Here is a 20,221-nt window from a genome sequence, read left to right as displayed (position 1 = left end):
TCTTGCATTCCAACATATCCGAATTGGACCATTGGTGGACTTATGGAGCATGTGCATTCTGAGGCCGCCAAAAAGAAGAAGGTACAGAATCTATATCTTACACAAATGTAATAACCTAGCTTTGGGATCCCTTATCTATCGAGGAAAATACACCGAGTACTTCTTCTGTCTGTTTGCACCTACAGTTATCCTTCACGGCCTCGCCTTTTTCCTCCATATATACATTAACCTCTATAGATTGCCCATCAGTCTATTGTCCTACCACACCCCCTTATTTGGATAATAAATTTCTTGACCACTGGTATGTATATGCCATTTCAGTGGCTTCTACTTCCAGTTTGTTTCCGAATTCTTTAACGATACGAAAATTCGAAGTGAGTGAATATGATTTTTGCTCTCGTCGGATCCACTTTTGTTCTCCCTCTAACAAGAATCTTACCTGATGACGCCAAATTATCAGTAGCGATGTGGTCTTCGTATTCAACTAAGACTTCACCGTTATTCCTGGTAACCATGACCAACCTTTTCAATGGGAAACAACTGGTTAACAGTGCCTTTCTTATTTTGTTCCTTCTGCTTTTGAATATGTTTCCTCACTCGGTTCCTCATGAACTCGGCAATCAAAATTATCCAGACATTATTATTTGTCCATTTGGCAGCTCCCTACTGCCGTTTATAGCTCTCACTACGTTTAAACTATCTCCCTCCAAGTGCAGCTTACTCCAATTCGCTGAGCCATTTTAATTGCCTCCAAAGCTGCCAAGGCCTCCGCTTGTTCTTCATCCTGTGCATAAATCTGACTGTTGTTCCTCGCTAAATATTTCAGTTTCAGCTATATTAGGCCGTGAAGAATGAACAATATCGAAGGTTTTACAATTGATTCCATGATTATAATTTTTCACTCGTTTAAAACAATTTTTCCATTTGCATCTCCATTTGTACATTGATTCTGTTCTTCCAGTAAAGCCTTCTCTGCCTTTCTCAAGGACTAGAGCCCCAAGTTATTTCAGACAGTAATTTTTATTAACATTCAATACAACTCACAGAAGTATTAATATCACTAACTCTCACCAAAACATTTACGGCTAATAACAGATCGATTGTGACAATACCATAAATACATGATATACCCTTACTAACAATTCGAAAGACAACAGAGTCCAATAGATGACATATGCCAGATTCTCGCCTTAGCTATCAGCACTGAGTGAGGAAAATTCTTTCTTAAAGGCTAGGCTTTGATAGTCTCCCTTTAATCAAGTGGCTCTCAATATACACGACAACATGCGTAAATCTGTTTTCAAAAGCTTGCCACACGACGACATGCATAAATCTGTTTTCAAAAGCTTGGTTTTATGTTGTTTCCAACGGCTAAATCTGCTTTTAGTTGTACAAAATAAACAACAAATGTCGTACAAGTAAAAAAAATAAATTACAAAGCACTTCTTTAGTTTTTAAAGGAAGACATAATCTTGTTGATTATGTTTCTTTAGTACGTCTGCTTTCGCTCCTCTTCGATCCATTTTTTCATGAGATCCTTTTGATGCAACACATAGATGATAACAAATGATCAGGATCAACTATATTATCAAATAAAAGCCATATAAGATCATTAATGTCACAATATCCATCGAAGTTTTTTGTTCAATTACCTGATCATCATCAGCGGGTAAATTGAAAAATACTCTTCGCAAGATTCCACAAGTCGCTTGCTTCAGTCTATTTAATGTCAAACCAAAAGTTCCACAAGACTCAATTGCAGCATCAATGCTGGCTGATGCGTCCGCGATTTCTTTCTCAACGAACTATATAATGTAGAAAACAGAACATGAGACGGTATAAAACATTAGGATCACCTCCAAAAAAGAGAAATCAGAACCACAAATGACCATGGCTTCATACTACCTTGAGTTGTGTTTTCTTGTTATCAAAGTTGGCGGCATGAAATCCCTTTGCATTGTGTGAATATCTCCTGAGACGCTGCCGATTTTCCCTTGATTTTTCTTCTACTGCACTCTTAACATCTTCTCCCCACCCTTTGAGAAGAAAGGACCAAGTAGATTCTATGTCACCTTTGAAATGTTTCAGAAGCTTCTTAAAATTAACCTTCTTATTAACTTTCTCTAACTTTCCTCGGATCCACTCTTTATTGCGATCCGAGACTGCGTCATCAGCTAACATCCTTTCAAAACTAGCAAGCATCTGCTCGTGCAATCACGAGAAACTTTTGTGAAAGGGTCATAACTTTTGTGAAAGGGTCATAATTTGGGGTCTGAATTGTTTTGTGCATGTACTCGACACCAACCTTTAGCTCCTCTCTAGACCTAAAAGTGCAATTCTACCACAGATATTTCAATCGATCGATCAATCAGAAGATAAATAACCGGCCAAACCTTGGTGTTCTATCCCTAGATTTAAAAGAAAAGAAAAGAAAAAAAATCATGATTTAAAATAAGAATACACTTGTAAACCAGTAATAGAGAGATTGCGTTACCTATTTTCATCCTCCGTCGTAGGGATCTCGATTTCACTACTGCTTCTTTTTCTACCCATCGTATGTATCAAAAAGAGGATACAACCCTAAGACAACCGTTATCATTTATATATGCGATTGTGCACGTGTGTTTCTGTGTGCGCGTGTGCGCGAGTTCTCCTTGATTAAGCAAGTAGAAATTAATGTTTAATCCCATATTAGTTGGGCTTTAAACACTCTAGTCCTGTCCCCTCAAGCCTAGGGGTGAGCATGGGCCGGTACGGACCGATTTTCACCTCATCCGCATCCAATCCAATTTATTACGGATTTCAAATTTGGGACAAATATCGTTTGGTCCTTTTTTAGGTGGTCCCAAGTCAGTTTGGTCCTTTTGGAAAACGCCTTTACTGTTTGGTCCATAATTATTTAAAAATATTAAATGGACAAAAGTACCCTTTTTGTAAATTTCTACTTATTTTTTTGTAGCAGTTCATTCTTCAAAATGAACTCCTGTTAATTTTTTACTTATTTTTTCAGAAATCACCTATGTATAATGATAAAATAAAGCCAATATAGATGACTTCTTACAGTACCTACACATGTTATATATGTATATAAATATAGAAGTGTCGTGGACAACTGTTGATGGAGAAAAACGATTCGCTGGTTATTTAGAGAATGGAGAGACGACTGTCTGACGGAGGCTCCTTCAACACAACGAACTGCTTAACCTCAAACAGATGCACTGCACGGGAGTGCTTTGAGTTCGAGAGATCAATATGTAGGACTCCAGCCTAAACCAAGACAATGGTCGTTCCAGAGTCAATTCGATTAAAAAGTGGGAAGAGGGTTGATATGTAGGAGGGAAGCGAAGAAGTACGTGAGATCAATGATGATCAAGGATTGTGAATGTGTTTAAAGTTTCAGCAAGTTTTTTGTAAACCGTTGAGTTCGTATAAGTTCCGGTCGATTGATGGAATTTTTGAGAGTGATTGCTCGAAAAAAATTGTCCTTCAATCATGGATTAAGAGACTTATTTATATTGCCAGAATAGTAGACACATTGATCTCCATTAAGTGTGACAGTTGCTCGAGTGAAAGAGTGGGAAAGTGGGAAATCGTGTGTTAACCGGTTTCAGGTTGTGAGGAGACTTGGTTGATTTTCAACCCACTAATTTGCTAACTCCCTCAACTCTTTGCACGACTTACTCAAATTTCTCATCGTGGATGAACACACATGTTGTAGGCCGCCAGACCAAACCCTAATTGATATCCCCCATGTGACGTGATTGATGTCTCGCAAACGTAGAGTCTGCAAAGCAGACGTGTATTTGATTAGTCGGTTGTTGACTTGATTAGACGGTGAGTCTAAGTTTTGTTGAATCGATCATGATTGAAAAATGCTCAGTGATTCATGAATTAAATATGTCTGTTGAGGCGTATAGTTCTTGAATCAACATGATGATAGTTTGGGAAAATATTGCTCGTCTGATCAAATATTGCTCGTATGATAAATAATTGAATATTCATAGTTGAATCAATATTACCACTCTGAGCAATGTTGCTCGCGTCTGAGTAAAATTATTGAATATTGATGGTTAAATCAATATTCCTCGTTTGAGCAAATATTGCTCGTCTAAGCGAATATTGCTCGTTTGATGAATTATTGGTAGCATGACCAAATAAAATATTAATTAAAATATTGGTAACTGGACCTAATATTATGTAATTAACTAAGACGTTGATTGATGAATCAATCATAAAATTATGTGTTTAAAATTATGATTTGCAGAGCATTCAGTTCGAAACCCTAATTTTGATCGATTGATGATCAGTTGGTGATTTATTGAAAATCACTGAGTGAAGGAGGGACCGGGTACATGGGATAATGGAAGACCATGTAGTACCCAGGTGCTCGTGTGAGCATGCACCAAAGTCCTTTGTTGACTAATTGGTGAAAGGATGATTAAATGATGGTTTAATCACTCATTAGAATAGTGCTTGTCTGAGCATTAGGTGATAAAACCTAATTATGGAGAAGTGAGGGACCAACCAAGGGATCATGAGACCGGTCCTGGGTGGTCGTGGGACCATCTGATGGTCGTTTGAGCAAATTCCAAGTTGGTTGGAAAGAGTTTGGACCCAATATGAGCAATTAAGCAAATTAGGTCAAAATGATAAAGATGTGTGGTACAGGCTCCTTGCAAGCCTTAGGATGGCCTTGGTCGGTAAAGGTAGCATGATAGTGTCGCCATGATGTATGTGTCTCAGTCCTAAGAGTTTCGGTATTTTTTGGTGTGCGTTTGAGCAATATTTTGGGTTTTCAGAAGAGTTTGATCTTTGACTGAAATTCTTGATTTTGCTCGAATGAGCAAGTAGAACTTTGCTCATTTATCAATACTTTGAGAATATTTAAAATAATAATAATTTAATATATTTTTTCGTGAGTAATATAGTCGGTCATGTGGCCATTTGACTTTTGACTTTTCCAGGGTTTGTGCAATATTGAACACTATGCTTTTTTGCTCAAACGCTGGAGTTTCATGAGATGAGGGAAAATAATAATTATGAAAAACAAGGGATTGCAAGGTGTGGGACTGTCCACGTCTAGGTCATGGCCAGCCGGCTAGGTGACCCGGTCCCGTGACACCTTCCCCTATTTTTATTATTTTTCATCATTTCAGGGAAAAATATGGAGAAATTGTGAGTTTTGCTCAAACAAGGAAATTCGCTCGAATGAAGAAGTCTTCATGAGATCATGAAAATAATAAAATAAGGAAAAATAAAGGAAGAGGCATGGGGGACCGGCCATGGCGGCATGATCGGGATCCCATATTTCTATTTGCTGATTGCAGATTGAATTAAGAGTTAGAGATATAAACTCTTTTGATAAACTTTTCTCTAGATTGAGTCTGATTGTCTAGTTGATTCTCCTAAAAGTATATTGGATTAAGTCCTCTCAGATTTCCAAACGAATTATTGGGTGTGGTTGTTAGACCCGCGTTGTTGATACCCTAATTTCGCACCCTCCACAAAAAATATCAGTCTTATACTTCGAAGCTGGATACAAGAGAAAATTCTTTGTAGAACCATCAAGGATTTCTATATCTTTTAAAATCAAGTCCACAAACACTACCCAACCACCCATTTCAGTATCCAATTTCCACATCATTTTAATCAAGCCCATAACCCAACCACCCATTTCATTACCCAATAACCAATTTTACTACCCAACCACCCATTTCATTATCCAAATACCCATTTCATCACCCATGTGAAAACAATTAAAGAAAAAGAAAAAAATGGGTTTTTATCACCAACGTCTTTTTATCCTTTCCACCAACAACTAAAGGAATTCTCTCCTTCTCTCCCACACACACCATAAAATCCTCACCCTTTTATATTTTTATTCAACCCCATTACCCAAAAAAGCAAAAATTATTCTTCTTAAATCCCACTAAAAACCACATTTTCTTACCAAAACAATAAACCTCTCTAATCTGATTATCCAACAAATAATTTTAAATATACCACATGCACCCCTCTACTCATTTCCCTCTTCTTCCACCCATATAAATATCAAAAACTACTTTACACCCAAAAAAAGAAAAAAGAAAAGAGGAAAAGTAAATCAATCTCAATATCCTTTGTCCCCCTCAATTCCTTTCATCATTTTCTCCATACCACTTTTAAACCTACTCCACACCTTTCTACAACTATATAAGGCATGCCTTATTCCATTTGGAAACCAACCAATTATATTCAATAAACAAACAACAAAAACTATCCCATAAAAATCTGATTCTACAACAAAGAATCTACCAATTACACCAAAAGAAATTATTCATAATCTCTCCATGCAAACACAATCAACAAAATCCTGACTCCCACACCCATAATATTTACAACCAATAAGGATTGTTCGCTCCAAAATAGAAAATACTTCTTCTCACATGTTCCAACTCTTCATATATTTTGTCATTTAATCAAAGAGAAATCCAATTTCCTTTCTAAATATTAGTTATTATTGTCTTATGCATTTATAGTTCATATTAGAGCATTGCTCGGTCGAACTCGCAGTTGCTATTTCAAGCATGTTTGTCAATGTTAGTGATCCAAACTATAAGTCTTGATTTCTAGTCTACTATTGATACGTATTGATCTCTATACCTTGGTAGCTATTACTATGAAGGCGGAATTCAGGATAATAATAGACGAGAAACTTAGAGAACAAAACACAAGTAATAATTCGAAGAAAAATATCTTCTCTAGGTTATGAACAAGAAAACAATTACAATTCTCTCTTTGTTACGCTCACAATCTCTCTAAACAGTGGATCAACCTTAAACTGTTTGCTAGCTTACACAAGTATTGTTCCAAGCTTCTCCTAGGTTTTCTGTGCCTAGTATCTGTCCTTAGCTTTTAGACAAATCCCCTTTATTTATAGCCTTCATCGTACTCAGCCGACCAAGGATTTCCATTAGGAATATATTTCATAAACTAAGAGTATTGCCTAAAACAAAACTCTTCCCTAACTAGGAATTCTTCCTAAACAAGGATTCCTTCCTAGAATAGGATTCTTCCCTCAACTTAGCTTGAGGTAAACTAAGTTCCCTAAAGGAGTACGAATACACCTGTATCATGGGTCCCCTTTTTAAGAACTTTCACTCCTGTGAGAGTTAAAAATGAAGGTTAGAGAACTCGAGAGCCCCTTTTTCCTTGTTAAACCACCTGGCTTTGCTAGGAACTTGACCTTTACATCCAATTAGAAAAGCTTCTTTCTCTCCTTGACTTGTTTTAGTCACTCTTCGCTCCAATATGCAGTCTTCCTTGAGTGGTTCCTCTCTATCAAACATAAGTCTTCTACTCTTGGTAAGATCATAGTGTCGTTGCCGTCATCATCAAGTAATGGTGATTCAAACAACTTCAAGTATTCAGAATTTATAACCAAGTACATTTCTAGATAAGGTGGCAGATCTAGACGAAAGGAATTGTCACCAATCTGGTCGAGAATACGAAACGGTCCATACCTCAATGGTTTCAACTTCTTACCTTCCCCTTTCAGTCGTTCCTTACCTAACTTTAACCATACCAAGTAACCAACACCGAATTACAAGGCACAAGATGCTTGTCATGCTTTGCTTTGTATCTAGCTTGTGACTTCTTTAATTGTGCTTCAAAAGTTGCATGAATCTGAGATATCTTCTCCAAGAACTTTTGTGCCTTTTGTCGTTCACTTTCTTCATTTCCCCCCATGGAGGTGTCACTAGAAAATACTAGATCGAAAGGGCTAGGTGGTAAGTAACCATAGCACGTCTCGAAATGATATTTTCCCGAAGAACTATGAATTTCTCTATTGAAAGCAAACTGTAGATATGGTAAACTCTCATCCCAAGTTTTAGGATGCTTAGAATTATATCCCCTTAACATGTGAACCATAGTCCTGTTGACCACTTCTGTTTGTCCGTCTGTTTGTGGATGAAAAGTTATACTCTTCTTCAACCTAGTGTCCATCATATTCCATAAAGAATCCCAAAAATGACTAAGGAATCGACTATCCCTATCAGAAATAATCGAAGTAGGTAAACCAAAATGCTTCCACACATGATCAAAGAAGAGCTTTGCTGCACCGGCTCCCGTTACCGTTTTTGTACATGGAATTAATGCAATCATCTTGCTGAATCGGTCGACCATAATGAACAAGAAATCATAACCACACTTGGTCTTTGGTAACCCACCAAGAAAATCCATAGAAATACTCTCTCAAGGTCTTGATGGTACTGGTAATGGTAGATATAACCCACGTTTCATGTTGGAAGGTTTAGATGTGCTACACAACTTGCACCCTATAACTAATTTAGTCACATCATCTTGCATTTTTGGCCAAAAGACATAGCGCCAAGGGTTAAGTAGAGTTTTATTCATCCCAAAGTTTCCAGCAACTCGGGAAGTGTGTGCTTCTCTCAACCACTGTAAATGATCTCCATCTTATGGTATGCAAAGTAACTGACCTTTGTATAACAATCCATCTCGAAGTTCAAACTCTCCTTTCAAACCATTTTTTACACCTTCTAACACCTTTTTGAAGTCCTTGCTAGATGTGTATGATTCTGCATACTCTTGAGGAACAATCGGCTGAATTCTCATGGCCACCAATAATGCTCGGACTGGTGGACGAGACAACATATCTGCCAACTTTTTTGTTACTCCCTTCTTGTACCTAATGAGAATGTTGAAACTCATCAAGTAAGACATCCACTTCATGTGTCGGGATTGTTGTAGTTTCGTCTGAGCGTGTAGATACTCCAATGGTTTGTGATCTGAATGTACCACTACTTCTTTACCTAAGAGATACACTCGCCAATGCTTGATACATTGATATAAAGCATAAAATTCTTTGTCATAAGGTGCGTAGTTCTTGATAGCACCTGAGAACAATTCTGAGTGGTACTCCACTGATTTACCATCTTGTAACAACACTCCTCCCAATGCATAGTTAGAAGCGTCGGTCTCAACTTCAAAAGTACGTTGTAAGTTAGGAAATCCCAACACTGGTGCTTCTGAAATCTTCCTTTTTAGTAACTGAAAAGCGTCTTCATGGATCTGCTGCCGTTCAAACTTTGGCTTAGCTCCCGTCAAATCATGCAATGGTCCTGCAATATTTGAGAAATGCCGGATAAACTTACGCAAGTAGGTACAATCCCCTAAGAAACTTCTGATTTCAGTTACGGTACTAGTTCTAGGCCACTTAGTGATCACTTCAACCTTCCTTGGATCAATATTCCGTTGTCCACCACCAACAATTAAACCGAGATACACCAACTCTTCCTTCCCAAACTCACATTTCTTTACGTTCAACTTCAGATGGCCTTCATGTAATACATTAAACACCTTCTCAACGTGAACGAGATGCTCATCCCAAGTTATGTTGTATATTAGGATATCATCCAAGTAAACAATCACAAAATCTTCTATAAAAGGTCGTAACAAATCATTCCTCAAACGCATAAATGTCGCTGGAGCGTTACACAAACCAAAAGGCATCACCAACCATTCGAACAAGCCATGTTTGGTTTTGAAAGCAGTCTTCCATGTATCATCTTCTCGAACTCTCATTTGATGGTATCCGAATTTGAAATCCAACTTTGTGAAAACTCGAGCTTTTTCCAATTGATCCATCATGTCGTCTATCCTAGGTAGAGGATAACGATTCTTGATAGTAATCTTATTCAATGCTCTATAATCAATACACATACACCAGCCTCTATCTTTCTTTGGTACCAACAATACTGCTGATCCACAAGGTGAAGCACTTGGAACTATCATTCCTAATTCTAGGAGTTCCTGGACTTGTTTCTTGATCTCATCAGATTCCTCGACGGTCGTCCGATAAAGACCTACATTAAGAAGAGAACTCTCCCCGGTCAACATGATTTCATGCTCCACACTCCTTTTTGGTGGTAACCCTGTGACATCAGAAAATAAATCCTTGTATTTCAACTTCAACCTTTCTAGGTCACCTTCTTGTTGAGCAGTCAAGGATGCTAAACATACTCTACTCGGCTCCTCTTTAAGAGAACGGATCACAAGGAGAATGAAATTTGTGCTAGCATTCACCAACCGCATAGCCTGAGTGGATGTGATCAAGCTTGCTCCCTCAAGAGGAGAATCTATAACCCGAATCACAAAACTTTCCCAATCTTTGGTAAAGGTATACTTTTGTTCCTTCCCGTGTAGAGTTGTATCTCTATCCCATAGGTAAGGACTACCTAGTACTACCTGGCAGACATCCAAAGGAACTACATAACATGTAACTTCATCAATATATGACTCATATAGAGGAAATTTGAACGTGCACTGCTGTGAAACTTGTAAGCCTCCTTCCTTTTGAAGGTTTTTCTTTTGCCCCTGTCATAAGAGAAAGCTTTGAATTGGGTTTCGTTAGTCCCTGGACTTATTTTGGAGTTTGAGTGACTAGTACTGCCTTCTTGGCTTCTTTCCTCTGCAACCCTTTAGGTTTTAGATGACGGTTCTTAACCCAACACTTGTCAACAACGTGACCTGTTTGCTTGCAATGGGTGCAAGACAAACCTTCCTTGTCATTAGACTTCCCTTCTTCTTTGCTCCTTTCACCTCCTTTCACAGTGGTACCTACAGATTTCACCTTAGTATTTCTCTTTGAATAAGATTTCTTAAGCTTGCCTTCAATGGAATTAGCTTTTATACTTGCTTCGGAGATAGTATCCACCGAAAACATCTTGAACTCCTTCCGTATATACTCATAGAACCCGGAAATATACTTCATATAGATAACATGATCTTCCAAGTCTAAATCCAAAACCATAGCTTGATTCTGAAATTCCGAAGTATATTCTTGTATGGTTTGGTTGTATGATTGCTTCAAGTTGTACCACTTGAACCATCTCTCCTCAAGGTAGCCAACCGGATAAAATTGTTTCCTTACAACTGCCTTGAATCTTTTCCATGAAAATGCTCCCTTACCTAGGTTTTGTCTTTGATAAGCTTTCCACCAGGTCAGAGCATGCTTTTGTAGCTTCAACGCCGCGAAAGCAATCTTTTCCTTTGAACCATATTCAAAGAAAGAAAAATACGTCTTTAGACGTTCAATCCAATCATACAATTTTTCTACATCGACACTCCCATCGTAAAGTGGAATATCAACGCGAAAATCAATTTTCAGATTCTTACTATGAGGTTTAGTTGATGTAGAACTTTTAAGAAGCTCACTTTTCTTCTTATCTTCATCCTCATCTTCTTCCTCTTCTTGTTCTTCTTCTGAATCGTATTCTTCTAAATCATCTTTTTCCGAAGCTTCAGGTGTAGGTGTCATGTTTTTCTTCGTTTTCGGATTAAGTGTATGAGAATGAATACATTCACTCAGCTCCTGAAGGGTAACTTGAATATACTTCATGTCTGTTTGCAGCATAACCACCTTTTCTTTCATAGTTTATGGTTCGCCTTCCTTAGGATCATCACCTGACTTTGTCATCCTTGATCCGCTTGTTTTCTTAACGTCTTCTAGCTTCTCGAGTACCTCATCAAGATTTATGTAGAGAGATCTAGTGAAAACAATAAACCACATGGATTTACCTTAAAAACTAACCTAGCTCGTGATGCCAACTAGATACATATTGATCTTTATACCTTGGCTATTACTATAAAGGTGGAATTCAGGATAATAATAGACGAGAAACTTAGAAAACAGAACACAAGTAATAATTCGAAGAAAAATATCTTCTCTAGATTATGAACAAGAAAAAAATTACAATTCTCTCTTTGTTACGCTCACAATCTCTCTAAACAGTGGATCAACCTTAAACTGTTTGCTAGCTTGCACAAGTATTGTTCCAAGCTTCTCCTAGGTTTTTTGTTCCTAGTATCTGTCCTTAGCTTTTAGCCAAAGCCCCTTTATTTATATCCTTCATCGTACTCAGCCGACCAAGGATTTCCATTAGGAATATATTTCCTAAACTAAGAGTATTGCCTAAAACAAAACTCTTCCCTAACTAGGAATTCTGCCTAAACAAGGATTCCTTCCTAGAATAGGATTCTTCCCTCAACTTAGCTTGAGGTAAACTAAGTTCCCCAAAGAAGTATGAATACACCTGTATAATCTATAGCTAAGGTCTCGGACTAGGATAGAAAGTGTAGTTGAGCTCAAGAACTCCATGGAAATCATCATACAAGACGAAAGACTACTCAAGGAACTTGTGGATCTTCATCGAATAAAAGATATATGGAGACTTGAACTTATCTATCACTCAAAAGTCTATTTATCTCCTATCTTGAGACAAAAGTCGTTTTGCTATATAGACTTAGATTACACACATTTGGTATTTCGAGCCGAATTTATCTCACCTATCTATCTATGAAAATATATGTTGGTAAGCTTTCGCTTTAACCAAGTTCATCTTTACCTAGTGACGAAAGTCATGTTATGTTTCAATCACTTTAAAAATTGCTCTGACGAAAAATGGTTTGTGAATAACAACTATATAACGTCCTCTGAGAATGTTTCAATGATTGAAAATGAGAGTTTGGATTATATAACCATTGACGGATATAAGCATTGTTGTGGAAACACATATATGTATAAGTCCTATTCCTTGAACCAAAGTTTGTGAACTTTGTTGATCAAGAGAACCGGAAGTTTGCACAGTTTGCAAACTCAGTCCGCGAACTGACGGAAGTTATCGACCCGAGAATATCTGCTGGAGTTTGTAAACTCACTCAGCAAAATCAGTCTGCGAACCCATTTCGCGAACTGACAATATTTCTTGTCCCGAAATTATCTGCTGGACTTTGAAAACTCTTTCCGGGAACTTAAGTCCGCGAACTTGAGTAGTTTATATCTAAAAACGTTTGTTCTTGAACTCATCTTTATATTAATTAAGGAATGCTTTTGCAAACCGTGGCTATAAAGTTCATGAACCGATTCAAGTGAATCAAATCGTTTTTGCTTCAATTGTGTCTTGTGAAGTTACATAAGATCTAATCAATTGAACAACTCTCTAACTAGTTCATTTGAGTCATTTGAACTAGTGATGGTGAAGAAGAATATGGTTGATATGAAAGTGATCATATGGATAACCATTGGTTAACTATTGTTGAACCAACTAATGTACAAGTTTGCGTACGTTACACGAGCTTAGAAACATGCATTTCATTTGTGTATAACAAGTTATGTTTTTAATCTAACGGTTGATAAATATTAGCTTGAATCTAATCATGTTTTCATCTAAAGGTGAATATTGAATGCTTTGTTACTAAGCTAACATTGATTGCAAGCCCTGATTTGAAAGATTATATAAGGGAGAACTCTAGCAACTGGGAAACCAAATCCCCACACCTTACGTGTGATACTAGTTGTAAGCTAGAGTCGATTCTCCTTTAACCTCTGGTTTTCTTTTCTCAAACCGGGTTATCGACTTAAAGACTTCATTGGGATTGTGAAGCCAGACCGATACTACTTTCTCGTAGTTATGTGATCTGATCTTGTTGTTTCTATCGTACGAGTACAATTGTAATAATTGGCTTGAGATTTCTATCTCCGATAGGCAAGATAAAAAGTAATCACAAACATCTTCGTCTCATCGTTTGTGATTCCGCGACATCTTGTTTCGATACTATACGATGAAGATTGTTGTGAGGTGATTGATAATTCTAGGTTGTTCTTCGGGAATATAAGTCCGGGTTATCAATTGGTTCTTGTTCACCTTGATTTATCAAAAGACGGAACAAAACTTTTAGGTATATTCTTGGGAGGCGGATTTATCTATTACCATAGACTTTTCTATGTGATACATATTTGTTTATTAAAGTCTTTAACTTTGGGTCGTAGCAACTCTTAGTTGTGGGTGAGATCAACTAAGGGAATCAAGTACGTAGTATCCTGCTGGGATCAGAGACATAGGAGCATAATTGTACCTTGGATCATTGTGAGATTGGTTGGGGTTCAACTACAGTACATACCGAAGTTAGTTTGTAGTAGGCTAGTGTCTGTAGCGGCTTAATACAGTGTGTGTTCAATCTGGACTAGGTCCCGAGGTTTTTCTGCATTTGAGGTTTCCTCGTTAACAAAATTATGGTGTCTGTGTTATTTCTATTCCGCATTATATTGTTTATTTTTATAATTGAAATATCACAGGTTGTGCATTAGAATCAATAAATTAGAATATCCGACCTTTTGGTTGTTGATTTAAATTGATTGAAACTTGGATATTGGTCTTGAGTATAGATCAAATCGAGAGATTGAGATATTAACTCCTTTGATATACTTCTATCTAGATTGTGTATGACTGTCTAGTTGATTCTATAGTAAAGTATATTGTAGTTAGTCCATGCTCACTAGAATCTTAAAAAACTCCGTTGAGATTATTGATTTTCAGGATCATGATCAGCTGATTGATGAATTTGAAAAGTCTCTTGATCGAGAACAAGATCTCTATAGCATCATTGAGTCACTCTCTAAGAATATTGAAAAACTTCTCAAAGAAACTACCCTACAACGTGAAAAGATTAGTGTTCTTAAGGATATTGTTAAGGAAGACTCAATTAGAGAAAGACGTTTGATCGAGACGCATTCATCAGATCTTAACAAACTTCGTGTTGAGAAAGAGAAACTGAGTGCATCTCTTATTCTAGCCCATGAACAGTGCGAATCCCTGGAAAAGGAAAACTCTGTCTTAAGGAGAAATTCTTCTGTACAAACTAATTCTCGTGAATTATAGCACATGAAGAAATGTTCTCCAGAAGAAGGTTGTGTCAAGAAAAGCTTACATAACTTACAATATTCTCATATGGCTATGAACTTAAAACAGGTGCCATTTATTGCTTCTCTTCCACGAACCTGTATATTCTGTGGGAAAAAGAATCACTATGTTATCCATTGTTTTGCCAGGAGGAAAAAAATTTCTAAACTTCACAATTTGCTTCTTTCCACTGTCAATGGAACAAACAGTCGGTCGACGACTGCAGTGAATCGCATGCCCACAGAAAATCAGAAATATTATAAATATGATCTTCTTCCTAGAAGACATCACAGGGTTCAAGTGCATTCTAGTGGTAAAAATTCTTGTGCTGATGATAAAAGAATTCCCTGTGTTTATAAGACTGTTTCTGATAAATCTAAATATAGAAAATGGATTCCTATCTAGTCTGATCCTCTTGAACCAGTTGCAAGAGATCCTATATTTAGTCCTCAGAGAAAGCCTTCTGACGGTACTGTTAATCAAGCTGTTTCTTTTTCTTCTGGGATGAATGTCAACCAAAGAAATGCGAAGAACACAAGGATCAAACTGTCAGATCATATGTACAACTCAATTATCAATGATCATAGTGGGATTTCTCCCTCTACCACCTGATTCCAGGTATTCCTTTCTTTGTTCCTAACTTGAGAGGTGCAAGGACAATAATTGAGAATTACTTAAGTATGTTGTATATTTTTTTGTTTAAGTTTTTTCTTTTTGTGTGCTGACGGTCCACAAACGTTCGCGTCCTCCTCTTGTGAGTTCATAGGGTTTCAAAAACAAGAGTTTCCTGCTCCTGTTTACATACACATATATATCACTCTATATTGTGTTTTTTCATCCCTAACAAATATGGAGAACTCTGCAAAATCTTAAGAGATTGTGCATCTAGATATGGTGGAAGACGCTCAAGAACGTGAGTCTATTCAGGAGCTGGTTCTAAAGAAGATGCTTGAAAGAAAGGATCACAACTCCTGGATTGATGATTTCGTCAAGGATTCAATTCGTTTCAGAACGATTCAAAGGTCAATTTTGCAAATCTTCAACTGCAAATAAACCAACTCTTAGATGGTTAGGCCAGAATCCTTGCTAATCAGAATATTCTGATACGGAATCAAAAGAAGCTCATCATGGACTGCGTCAAGGCTAGACAGCTTGCTCGGTTTGTTGATCGTAAAGTTGGTGTTCTAACTCACGAACATGGTGTCAAGAAAGTAAAGGAAATCAGTGACACCTTCTTTGATGGATTCATTGAAAGATATGAGTTTCTAAACGAACTTTTATTTTCTTCTTATTGCCTAGTAAATCTTCTTTTTTTCTTGTTTTGATAAGAAGAATAACTAGAGTTCAGAATAGCCATGATTGTGATTACACATACCTATGTCCAACGTTTTCATCTTCATGTTTTTAGGTTTATTTGTTTAAATGCCAAAAAAATTGTTTGGAAGATGATATTTGCAGTATTAATCTTTATGGTTTCATATATTGCAATTTGTTATGGGATATGTGTGTTTGCGTCCGTGAACTATGATTGTCCCATACCTTGTCAAAAGTAAAGTCGTTCATGAGTTGATATGCATGTATTGATAAAAGAATGAATAGACTTTTGACAAATACAAAAGTTAAGTCTATTATGTCAATTATTGATGGAAGATAGGTTAAAATCTTTTGTTTGCAAGGATTATGTCTATTGTATGTCGTTATGCAAATAGTGGTGGAAAATAGAATGAATCCTTGTGTATTCCGCAGTATTGATCTTCCCTGATCCATAATATTTTATGTATTATTGTGAGGCTCCGTAATGTGTCTTATGTTGAGCACTAAACGACCAAGCTGACTATTTCTATGATTATCTTTGTTGTTGTTCCGTAAGGTACTTTATGTCGAGCGTAATCAACTAAATTAGTCATCTTGTTTGGTTATTTAGTTATTGCTCCGTAAGTTTTCTTATGTTTGAGAATTTTTGACTGGGTTGATTTTTCTCTCATGATTAACTTAGTCATTGGTCCATATATTTTCTTATGTTGAGTGTGACCAATTAAATTGATTACTTTTTGTGGTTAATTTAGTTGTGTATTCCGATTAGATTAGATATGGGTTCTCTTGTGATTAATCTAATTGAGTATTTTGAGTCTCCATAAGTTCTCTTATGTTGAGCATTCCTGATTTAATTAATCATAGGTTATCTTGTGGTTAATTTAATTCGTATGTGATTTGTTGTGTCCAAAGAAATCCTTCTTTTCTCTTGAAATTAAGGTCGCTCTTGTTTTTCTTTCGGGAATGGAATTTTATGGGGGAGAGTTCTTTTGAACTTGCGCTTAATTGCCATATCTTTGTGGGGAGTGTGGCTGTGGAATATTATAGGGGTTATCTTGTATCTTTAAACTCCTTGATGAATGCATTTGGCTTCGGCTTTATGATTGCATCTAAAGAAAAAGTTTATATATGCTTTCTTTTAGTCATGAAATGTCTCTTTTGGAAATCTCATTAGGATCCCGTTCTTGTACCTTTGCCAATTTTATTGACAAAAAGGGGGAGAATTAATATGTAGTTCACACTACAAATACATATGGTTTTCGGATCATTATGTAAGGGGGAGTGGTTTCTATGTGAGATGGAGTATTGACTAAGGGGGAGTGATACATATCACATAGTATTGTTGTCAAAGTTGTGATACAATTGAACTTTGATACTGTGTAATGATACTATGTCACTGTATAACAATGATCGAGAACTCTGTTTTCTCATTGTTATAGCTACGGGTTTTCAACAACGATGATGCTAAACTTACAACCTTTGGGATCATTGGAGAACTTGGAAGTGACAAAGATTTCGAGTAATGTTGAAGATTAGGCACGTGGAATAGGAGCTTCAAAAATCATGATTCAAGATTATCATTCGAGAATAGCCTGGAATAGTGGTATGTGTCACTGATGTTATTCGGGAATGTTTCGAATCAATTTAGAGAAATATAGAACTACTATAAATTCATATATAAGACAATGTACATATCAGTCTTACAAACTGGGAAACCTGTTATAAGTCTGAAGCCGTAGTACATGTACTCAGTACACGTATCCTATTATCTATATGTCGACAAATAGGAACTCGTGAATCTGGATTGGTACGCAAACTAGTACGCGTTCCAGAAAGGAACTGTTGGTTACATAACCGGTTTGGTATCCATACAGGTACATGTACCAGAAAAGTTTTGTGGATTCCCAAACGCTATGTATAAAGGGTACCCATACCAGTACGCATATCACAAATTTTATGTGGACTCCGGAACTCGTTATGTTTGAATGGTATCCATACCAGTACGCATACCGAAATAGTTTTGTGAACTCCGGAACTCGGTTATGTCTTGAGGTTTACATATCGGTACACGTACCATGACATAACTGTTCACGGTCAGGTTAAGTACTTGTACTTTGTACGCCTATTTACCATGTCGATTAAATTCTTATGCATATAAAATTATTTCACCGAGATAATTAGCATTTTAATAATCTCTATTCTTATTTATAAAACACCATAGACATATTTGATCACTTGATTGTGTCATCCTTGATCCGCTTGTTTTCTTAACGTCTTCTAGCTTCTCGAGTACCTCACCAAGCTTTATGTAGAGAGATCTAGTGAAAACCATAAACCACAGGGATTTACCCTAAAAACTAACCTAGCTCGTGATGCCAACTTGATACGTATTGATCTCTATACCTTGGTAGCTATTACTATAAAGGCGGAATTCAGGATAATAATAGACGAGAAACTTAGAAAACAGAACACAAGTAATAATTCGAAGAAAAATATCTTCTCTAGATTATGAACAAGAAAACAATTACAATTCTCTCTTTGTTACGCTCACAACCTCTCTAAACAGTGGATCAACCTTAAACTGTTTGCTAGCTTGCACAAGTATTGTTCCAAGCTTCTCCTAGGTTTTCTGTGCCTAGTATCTGTCCTTAGATTTTAGCCAAAGCCCCTTTATTTATAGCCTTCATCGTATTCATCCGACCAAGGATTTCCATTAGGAATATATTTCCTAAACTAAGAGTATTGCCTAAAACAAAACTCTTCCCTAACTAGAAATTCTGCCTAAACAAGGATTCCTTCCTAGAATAGGATTCTTCCCTCAACTTAGCTTGAGGTAAACTAAGTTCCCCAAAGAAGTACGAATACACCTGTATCAACTATAGCTAAGGTCTCGGACTAGGATAGAAAGTGTAGTTGAGCTCAAGAACTCCATGGAAATCATCATACAAGACGAAGGACTACTCAAGGAACTGGTGGATCTTCATCGACTAAAAGATATATGGAGACTTGAACTTATCTATCACTCAAAAGTCTATTTATCTCCTATCTAGAGACAAAAGTCGTTTTGCTATATAGACTTAGATTACACACATTTGGTATTTCGAGCCGAATTTATCTCGCTTATCTATTTCTCGAAATATATGTTGGTAAGCTTTCGCTTTAACCAAGCTCATCTTTACCTAGTGACGAAAGTCATGTTATGTTTCAATCACTTTAAAAATTGCTCTGACGAAAAATGGTTTGTGAATAACAACTATATAACGTCTTCTGAGAATGTTTCAATGATTGAAAATGAGAGTTTGGATTATATAACCATTGACGGATATAAGCATTGTTGTGGAAACACATATATGTATAAGTCCTATTCCTTGAACCAAAGTTTGTGAACTTTGTTGATCAAGAGAACCGGAAGTTTGCACAGTTTGCAAACTCAGTCCGCGAACTGACGGAAGTTATCGACCCGAGAATATCTGCTGGAGTTTGTAAACTCACTCAGCAAAATCAGTCTGCGAACCCATTTCGCGAACTGACAATATTTTTCGACCCGAAAATATCTGCTAGAGTTTGAAAGCTCTTTCCGGGAACTTAAGTCCGCGAACTTGAGTAGGTTATATCTAAAAACGATTGTTCTTGAACTCATCTTTATATTAATTAAGGAATCCTTTTGCAAACCGTGGCTATAAAGTTCATGAACCGATTCAAGTGAATCAAATCGTTTTTGCTTCAATTGTGTCTTGTGAAGTTACATAAGATCTAAGCAATTGAACAACTCTCTAACTATTTCATTTGAGTCATTTGAACTAGTTATGGTGAAGAAGAATATGGTTGATATGAAAGTGATCATATGGCTAACCATTGGTTAACTATTGTTGAACCAACTAATGTACAAGTTTGGGTACGTTACACGAGCTTAGAAACATGCATTTCATTTGTGTATAACAAGCTATGTTTTTAATCTAACGGTTGATAAATATTAGCTTGAATATAATCATGTTTTCATCTAACGGTGAATATTGAATGCTTTGTTACTAAGCTAACATTGATTGCAAGCCCTGATTTGAAAGACTATATAAGGGAGAACTCTAGCAACTGGGAAACCAAATCCCCACACCTTACGTGTGATACTAGTTGTAAGCTAGAGTCGATTCTCCTTTAACCTCTGG

The 20,221-nt window shown here is 36.8% G+C and overlaps 1 protein-coding gene across 1 annotated transcript; it reads right to left on the bottom strand.

The window, feature by feature from the left end:
* Window positions 1–898: 898 nt before the first annotated feature.
* Window positions 899–2,239, bottom strand: LOC113360651. Its single transcript, XM_026604137.1, has 5 exons — window positions 1,906–2,239; window positions 1,653–1,805; window positions 1,497–1,537; window positions 1,072–1,135; window positions 899–988 (listed from the first exon to the last, which is right to left on the bottom strand). The coding sequence occupies exons 1-5, from the start codon at window positions 2,200–2,202 to the stop codon at window positions 899–901; spliced, it is 645 nt and encodes a 214-aa protein (XP_026459922.1). The 5' UTR covers window positions 2,203–2,239.
* Window positions 2,240–20,221: the final 17,982 nt, after the last annotated feature.

Source organism: Papaver somniferum, chromosome 3 (genome assembly GCF_003573695.1).
Source record: "Papaver somniferum cultivar HN1 chromosome 3, ASM357369v1, whole genome shotgun sequence".
Lineage (NCBI taxonomy): Eukaryota > Viridiplantae > Streptophyta > Magnoliopsida > Ranunculales > Papaveraceae > Papaver > Papaver somniferum.
The sequence above is the reverse complement of the archived record's forward strand: the minus strand, read 5'-3'. Positions and strand labels throughout refer to the sequence as shown.

Bases quoted from the DNA above. Each gene is read 5' to 3' on its own strand.
- LOC113360651 (XM_026604137.1), bottom strand. From the start codon at position 2,202: ATGCTTGCTAGTTTTGAAAGGATGTTAGCTGATGACGCAGTCTCGGAT. The intron at 1,806-1,905 runs GTAGTATGAAGC...TACATTATATAG, and splicing joins ACAAGAAAACACAACTCAAG to TTCGTTGAGAAAGAAATCGC. The intron at 1,136-1,496 runs GTACTAAAGAAA...TCGAATTGTTAG, and splicing joins GAAGAGGAGCGAAAGCAGAC to TAAGGGTATATCATGTATTT.